The sequence below is a fragment of the Hypomesus nipponensis genome, chromosome 6 (assembly GCF_054491055.1).
Source record: "Hypomesus nipponensis isolate SF chromosome 6, ASM5449105v1, whole genome shotgun sequence".
Taxonomy (NCBI): domain Eukaryota; kingdom Metazoa; phylum Chordata; class Actinopteri; order Osmeriformes; family Osmeridae; genus Hypomesus; species Hypomesus nipponensis.
The window spans coordinates 16,546,267-16,554,794 of NC_140366.1; the positions used below are offsets into that span (position 1 = coordinate 16,546,267).

Genomic DNA, 8,528 nt, shown 5'->3' on the forward strand with positions numbered 1-8,528 from the left:
CTGTAGAGCCATTAAATGTCTCAAATGAACAAACCGTAGACCATTGCATTTCAAAGGGCCTTTTTTATGTCTCTAGGTACAGGATGCTTGATAACACATCCATCAGCCTTTTGAGTCCAATGCTTTTAGCCCCACAACAAGCTTATCCATGCAAATTTGGCCATTTGATGCTTGTAATCTGTTATTAGAATTTCTCCCTTTTTGCCCTTAAGTAGATTTGTGTGTGAGTGTTTCCTTCTGATGATCTGTTCATATAAAGTGGGGAGTGTTTTGTTGGCCTTGTGTCCAGTGTCCTTTAAATCCTGGAGTTGAAAGGTTTCCAAGCTAAATGGACACTTGGAAAAAAATAACTAGGCATTAACTTCACAAAAGCCTCAAAATGGCTTTTTTTTATACATATGTCGGAATTTTTAAAGCTGTAAACAGCTTTATTCTTTGTGATTTTTTTCCTGTCTTTTATCTCGTCAGAATAAAACCGTATTTATATATTTTGACCCACACTTGTAACCATCCATATGTTTAAAGAACTAATCCAAATCCTAAAACTAGTCAAATGAATTCTTAATAAATCGTTATACATGTAGTGAATGACATGTTATTATGGATATTTGGATGTGGATTATAATATGAAACCATACCATACCACTACACACATATGATCCTTGATCTTCTGCTGTATAAAAGTGTCCACTAAATGACTCAAATGTAAAAAGTAAATGTAAATACACAGTTGGTTCAAAAAAAAGGTGTCCTGCTTTTGATTCAAGGTCAAATTATGGTATAGAAATTGATACAGAAGCTTTATAAATTGTTGACATCATTTAGGTACTATTACAGGCATCCTCCTCTTTTAAGTCAACAAATATCAAAAAGTAAAGTATTTTGATAGTATATATTTGAAGGTACTTAATGCACTCTCAACATGATGTCAAAGTTGTCACATTTGGGGTGACATTCAGTAAAAATAGCATCAACAGAAGGTGAAAGCAGCTATTATTGGAACAACACTTAGGAAGCCATGAAGACTTGGATCCTACGCAGGAAAAGCAGTCCTCTTGATCAAAACATTGGACCAGACCCAGATATCCCTCAAAGTTAAGGAACGTGACTGAGGAAAGTCCTTGTCATGACATCTAATCATTGCAAACTAGTTGCTCTCTCTGAAGCAAATAAAAGATTTTATCAAAATGGATTTAGGCAAATGTTGTTCTCTGTAACCATGGGACAATTACATGTTTATGAAAAAATTTCATGGAAATTCTCCCCCTGTGTTGTATTTATAAAACAGTATTCCTCTTGTGTGCCATGAAGCTGACCACGATCAACTGACAAAAGCTAGGTGGCATGTAATGTTGAACACTATGCAATTGATGCACACAGATTTACTCCACATGACATTGAAAAAACATTCTCAAAATATTCTCACATACAGGCTGCATTTAATGTGTGCATTTATTTAATGCATTTAATCCCATAAAATAATCTCCCAGATTAGATCCCATTAAACACTTATTTTTTTTACATGCATAGGAGGTCAAATGTGTATCAGTGTGCTTACTGTAGATCCATTAACTGTATTCCCCAACCGCCAGATTCAAACTCTCTTTACAACACAGGAACACTATTGTTTCATTGAGACAAATGAGATTCCATGTTTGTTTGTGCAGATGAATTATGTATGTGTTGATGTGTTGATATATGATAGACACGGCAGGACTGCCTGGGAATGTAGGCCACGTGTTTCTGCATAACAATAGTCTTCCGTTTAGTTCTCACAAACAAAGTAGCCTATCTGTTTATTTCGGAGGTCCTGTTCTATGAACAAATGTAACGTCCCACTCCGTTGCTTGTTCTGCACCTGCTGCCTTTATAAATGGTTAAGACCTCAATAAGCAAATGTTTGCCTTTACAGGGAATTTGTGACAGCTTGGCAAAGTTTGCCAAGTATTGCATTTCTATTGAATAGCACTCATCCGATATTTGGCCAGAATAGGCAATTATCTTTTTTTTAAAGCGTAATTTTCAAACGCAAAATGAGACCGAGCAATAATGCTTCTCGATTAATTCCATGTTCGCTATACTAATAATGTACAGAATGTATATATAACATTTTAACATTATATCTAACATTTGACACAAAAAGTAGTAGTGCAATAAGGATTTTAGGCTGTGACCATCTTGGCTTTCGGCTTTTGAGGATGCAGGTCACAGGACACTTGACTCTTCATGTCAACAAATTAAGACTCTCCAAGTCAAACAAAAGCAAGTTCTCTTCATTCTCCTTTCAGGAAGCGTCATATCAGAGTTTCGCTCGTGGCAAACTGCATATGGTTGGACGTCAATTTGCGTACGTCGCTTGGGAAAGCGTGACCGCCGTCAGATAGCTTCGTCCGGAGAGCATTCTGTCAGCATTGACCGGGGCCTATTGGGCCCTTTATTGTTTAAAATCTACAAATGCTTCTGAGAGGATTAATGAAGCGTCTGCCGCACCCATATGCCCCTTGTTGTCGCGTGTGTCTGCCTAATTAAAACCAAAAGCATCCTAATGGTATCTTGGACTGGGGGACTTTTGATCCCTGACTCGTGACTCAATAAAATCAAATAATAGCTTATATGTAAGACTGAGCATTTACAGTTTTTAGGGCCTATGTAGTATTTGTTTACTGTAGCGATGATGTAGCATCCATATCGAGATAGTAAAACTGTTTTTGTTTTTTGGCGTTAGGCCCTAACCGTAATGTAAAACGTAGCTTTACATGTTTTATGGTTGGAGCATTTTTCATCCACAGGTGCTATAGGCTACATCTGGTCAATAATATTCTCCCATATATTCGTTTAGTTTATACCCATTGTTTCGTGTGTGATTATGATTAACTCTTTTGAAGGCCCCAAGCATCTCGTAAGAACGGTATTAGATGTTTTAATTTCCACATTATAGCAACATGTACGTTAGGGCATCGATTAAGTATTGATTTACTTGGATTTGCCTGTATTCAACAAGTGGTAAATTGGTTTAAAGACACACTAGTTTTTCACGCCACTTTTATGGTCCTATGATTTACCCAAAATCATGCGCGTCGAAGTAAATCTCTAACAAATAGGCCTAGACATTGTATGATAAAAATGAAAAAGTAATGACTTGGATTTATCTAGAATTTTTAATAAATTGTAGTTATTTCTTAATGACAGAGCTCTTCTAGGGTCGTTTGGAGTATAGTTGATTTTAGACTAGACATAAACCGAAAATGCAGCCTATGAGTTAAATTGTTTCATTAGGCCTATACAATTGTAGGCCCTATTCCAGGGTCATGGGATTAAACTATACATCAATGTGCTAATGTTTTTATTTGATGTTGCCTACACAGTACTATCTACAGTCTAGGCTAGAGGTTGTCCCATGATGACACATAACTGAAACTTTTCTAATCCGGTTTGAATGTATTCATTAAAAGTGTTAGCCTGCTGTTTTGGTTTGTTAACTATTTTCACCAGTAAACAGCAGCTATTGTGGAAAGGTTTGGAACTAACCTTGCCCTGCCTTAAACAAAAGTTAGGATCATCGAAAAAAATAAGGGATGATGAAAAAGAAATAAACAAGTTCGATGCCAGCTTGGGCACTCAGTATTTTCTCAAATACAGCAGGCAATTTCACTTAGTCTAGATACTTGGAAGGCAGCTTCCTGTGAACTGGACTGCGGCAGCCAAAATGAACACACTCCAGTGAAACGCTGGATTATCTTTCGAAGGATTAGCATAGTTTTCCCATTCTGCACATTCCTGCTACTAATACTTGAAATCGTGTTCAAGCACAACGCACTGGGCTCAATGACGCAGTCTTTGGATGTGACAGGAAGACGGTTTCACAAAGACACACACATTTATAGTTAAACAAGTGACACATGTGGAATCGATTCAAACTCTTTATTAATGTGCGTGGCCTCAATACCAGTACGACAACCAGTTGTCAATGATGGTTTAATGGATTTAGCTGCTTGATGATCTGCTCCCTCGTACACATTTTGACCACACTCTCTACTTCAACTAATATTTTGCAATAATAATTTATCAATTTCAACACTTGAACATTAAAAAATATGAAATTCACAGTTGGATGATCGCTGGCGAAGAGCGAATTGCATACAGAAATACAAAGACCACAATCTTACAAATCTAACACAGATAAATCAAAAACACTTAAAATTGGACAATTCTTAACACACGCATACCGACTGATTGTCTCTTTGAGCTAGTCTTATAAACATTTTTATTTAAATTAAATAGTGCATCCAGGATCGCCTCATAGGCGCGCTCACACTTACTCGCGCGCACACACACGCACACACTCACACACAATGCTTTGATCTAAGGGCCCCTTCAGAATGCCAACCAAGAGGGTCGGCGAGTCCTAAGAAGCTTAGGAAAAGCTGACCCATTCCACGCACTCAACCGGGTTGAATCTTCTCTTGATCATTTTCTTCTTGGGTAGCAATAGTTATATGTCCTTGATGATCAAAGTTAAGGAGTTTACTATGACTGTTCAATGTATTAGCCCAACAGGGGAGAAAACTGGCATTGACTGGCAGGTCTCTCTGCTGCCTGAGGTAATAGTTTGTAGTTCAGGCCCAGTCGCTAGACGGCTCTCCTTTTCCCAACCTGTCTTGGCGCATGATGTTTTGTTCAAAACATTGTGAAAAAGATCGTTTCAGTCTTTTCACAATACTTGAAATTTCCACGATGACGCCTGGTCTTTGTAATCCAAACAGTCAGCGTTGAAATTCAGTTTCCACGATCCCGTTTGGTCTTTATAATCCACACAGTCTGCTGGGCCGCTGAAACCCAGGCCTGCGGGCCCATACCCCGTCGTGGAGAGTGAGGACGCTGGGCTCAGGTGACTGGAGACCCCGTTCGTGCCCATTGGACTCATGGTAGAGCCTGCAGCAGATAGTTGGTGGTGCATAGGCGAAAGGTAAGACCCGCAGTCCATCCCTCCGAAATACGACGAGGATCCCGCGTAACCTTGGTTGTATCCTGACGCTTGTGAATATGTCATAGGGTAGGTTCGTTGCATGCACGAAGAGGAGGAGGTAGAGAGTGGATCAGAGAGAGGGGAGATGGAGGCTGGGCTCCAGATGGACACTGGAGCACTGCTACTGCTCACAACGGGAATTGGGGTGCTGGAAGGTGGCGTAAACTGGCCGCTTGTGCCGCTTTCAGAGCTAGCTTCTCTTATCGGGGAACTTTTCTTTTTGACGGGCCTTGTCTTGCTTTGGGTGCCGCTCTGAGTTTGTTGTGCCTGTTGGCGGCATTTTGCCCTCCGGTTCTTAAACCATACCTGCAACAGAAAAAAAATAGATTAACGCGGGCCAAATCGTAAAGCCATGGAAATTAACATTTGGTTGATCAAGAAGAGATGACAGGCTTTTGAATTCAACACAAAAGAAAATATTTAGGCACCAACTAGACTACCTCTCACCACGAGGTGACTATTCATTAGAAGCTGAATGAAATGTGTAGAGGACACTTGAAGTGAAGTGGCGTCTGAGTGGCTACTTGACATCTCAGAACCAAATATTGAACATCGCACCATTACAGACACTACACTCTAAGCAGACATGTTTTGAGCCACGGCTATAACCTCACCTGAACGCGAGACTCAGGTAGATTGATCTTCAAGGCCACTTCCTCTCGCATGAAGATGTCAGGGTAGCGGGTCTTGGCAAACAAGTTCTCCAGAATGTCGAGCTGAGCGCGCGTAAATGTAGTCCTCTCACGCCTCTGCTTACGAGGGGTAGCTGTGGACAAAACAATCAATCGTAAAATAAAAAATATAAACACCAACAAAACTCAAAATATGTTGGAATTTTAGCAGTGAAATATTACATAAATGTTGGCTAAGTAGCCTACAAGTAGATCGTTGGTCAAATCAGACTCCTATTGATCGAGACTTAAGGCTTGCCCGTTAAACATGTTATCATTTAAGGGTCAAAACATTGAAATAATATTGTCTATTAAAGACAATGCAAGGCCAAATATAGCCTACTATCTATTATGGTATACAGTCCAAACGTAGCCTAATGAATGCAGGTCTAGTTATTATAACAGTGTAGCCAATGTGAAAGAAAAGAATACTTTGAACGTAATACATATATTTTTTAGTCATAGTAATGTATTATTTTCTTTTTCGTTTTTAGTATAGGCTAACATTCGATTGAAAGAGTAAATATTACATCGACCCGGGCATCATTTTTTTTTTGTCAGTCCTGTATAATAAGACATTTTTTATTTTCTCACCGGGGTATCCTACAGAAGGGTGCAGCAAGTCCATCCCAGAGGTAGATAAACTCAGCCCGTTGACTGTGTAAGGTGGTTGCTTCAGATACGACATCATGGCAGCGTTCGGTCGAAGGGCAAAGTTGGAGAAAATGTTGAAAACCCAGAGAGCTTTGAAAAGCTCCTTAAATCCTGAACGGTGTAAGTCTTCTTATTGTTCAACACCTGAAGATTTAGAACATGGGAAAATGTTAGCCTGTGGTTTTGGTTATCGATAGCCTTGGTTAGCCTTCGAAGTCGCTCTCTTTACGCTGCGTGATGGATTTAAAAAATGAGCGTCGTTGCATGCGCAGCGCTCTTTAAGCAGACCCCAGACCCCCAGCTGTCATCGTGGACTGACGATGCTCTGCCTGACAAACGTTTGCGCCACTATACCCCCCTCCGTCACACCCCCACCTTTATGCACACACACTCTCTCTCTACTTCTCACTCAACACCAAGCACCAAAAAACATCCCATTTAGTGATGCACGCTCTCTCCGAGAACAAAACATTGTCGTTAAATTGCGCACACTCATTTGGCCCCAACCAGGCGCAAAATTTGCATAGTACCCACAGGTTAGGAGCAGCTAATTGTCTTCAGAATAGACGGCCTGATTGGGGGCCATTGCAAAAACAAAGGCCACTGTTGACCAGATAAGTAATACTGATAACAAAAGATCCTTTAGACGATAAATAAAGAAACTAAACTGTATCTATTTAGAAGGAAAGGACTTTGTCTGCTAAATGGAAAAATACTATTTTAATATAGCGGAAATACAAAGTGAACTGCAATTCAACAAATCGTCGTAGGAGTCAATTTAAGGGAATTCTCCAAATTGTCAATTCTACCTGACATTATTGATACTCCCAGGGCGATTTCCCACTAATTAATTGCTCCCGGTAATTAGATTTTGTTGGTGAGACTGTTGAAAAGTGTTGATTAGCAAAGACCACTTAATCTTAATCTAAACAAACATGCACTCACCCCTCAATTAACGAGTTAGTCTTGCTACATTTCTCTAAAGAAAGAAAAAATCTATTATTATACTTTTTTTAATAGTTAAAAAACTGACAGAAATCATCTCATTTTAAATGATTAAATCAAAGGCCTCTGATTTTATTTCTATATTTATATATATATATATATATATATATATATATATATATATATATATATATATATATAAAAGGGGTGTAATTTAAAAGGAAGATTTTTTTCTATTGACTGCCAAAAACCGTTTACTGTTTACGTTTCTAACTCAAGCCCTGCCTAATTAGAATCAAATATCACCTACCTGTAGAAGGACCTGGGATCCCTCCTTCTCTTGTGTGTGCTATTTTTTAACTGTGGGAGACCTCAAACGTTTTTATAGCTTTTAACGGCCACCCCACTCAATCTGTCCCTTTTTTACCCAGACCCAGTCTACCAGTTGCTCCACATCCGTTCAATAATAATTACCCTGTCCAAGAATTAATTATTATTGGCTACAACTTTTTGCAAGAAATTAACGAGATAATCCGAACGGCACGCGCTGCCCTGATTACAGGACGCTAGCTACGACTCCGCGCGCTTCGCATTCTGTCTGATTAATTTTCTGCGTCACGAAAATAAAACAAAGGCTGGTATTGTATTTAATAAGCAGCTGACTGCCAGACAACCCCCACCTTACTCACTTTCCCAAAGTAGTGCAGACATTCTGAAAATATAATAGGCTTGTAGATAGGCTAATAGTAAATAATGAAAGTTTTAAAACCATCATATCCATTTAAAATGAGACATATGTAAGCATATTTTTATAGCCTAATCAATATTATTATCATTGTTGGTACTATTATGAAAGCCTACAGATGTAATTTTAAAATAACTGTTACATTGTTGTTATTATAATTATTATCAGGCTGTTGTTATTCTTATTATTTAATGGTAGTCTGGTAACGATCCCCACTTAATAATAATAAGAACAACAAGAAGAATAAGCTACTAATAACAATCATATTAAGATAATTTAATGGAAATAATGGGTTTTATCCATGCAATAACACAGTTCAAATGACCGTAAGGCTGTAAGAATGACTTTTATCGTAAACAATTTACTCGAGCAATGCGGGTGAATGCCCATGTACTATTCTCTGTGTAGCCGCCAGCAGAGCTAGTAAAGAGAGATAGAGAGAGAAGTTTCTTTTTAAACACGCCTTCCCAATTATCGTGCCACATGC

At 38.8% G+C, this 8,528-nt stretch overlaps 1 protein-coding gene across 2 annotated transcripts; it reads right to left on the reverse strand.

The window, feature by feature from the left end:
• Window positions 1-4,711: 4,711 nt before the first annotated feature.
• On the reverse strand, window positions 4,712-6,427 carry LOC146287366 (homeobox protein OTX2-like). 2 transcript variants are annotated; one of them, XM_084699758.1, is made up of 3 exons: window positions 6,292-6,427; window positions 5,641-5,792; window positions 4,712-5,332 (listed from the first exon to the last, which is right to left on the reverse strand). In XM_084699758.1, exons 1-3 carry the CDS (start codon window positions 6,386-6,388, stop codon window positions 4,712-4,714), a joined length of 870 nt encoding a protein of 289 aa, XP_084555884.1. In that variant the 5' UTR covers window positions 6,389-6,427. The 2 variants fall into 2 exon arrangements, with proteins under 2 accessions (XP_084555884.1, XP_084555883.1); XM_084699757.1 differs by having other exon boundaries at window positions 5,641-5,794; window positions 6,270-6,388.
• Between the last annotated feature and the right edge of the window lie 2,101 nt (window positions 6,428-8,528).

Bases quoted from the DNA above. Each gene is read 5' to 3' on its own strand.
- LOC146287366 (XM_084699757.1), bottom strand. From the start codon at position 6,388: ATGATGTCGTATCTGAAGCAACCACCTTACACAGTCAACGGGCTGAGT. The intron at 5,795-6,269 runs ATTATACAGGAC...TGTTTTGTCCAC, and splicing joins GAGAAAATAAAAAATGTCTT to AGCTACCCCTCGTAAGCAGA. The intron at 5,333-5,640 runs GTGAGGTTATAG...TTTCTGTTGCAG, and splicing joins TACCTGAGTCTCGCGTTCAG to GTATGGTTTAAGAACCGGAG.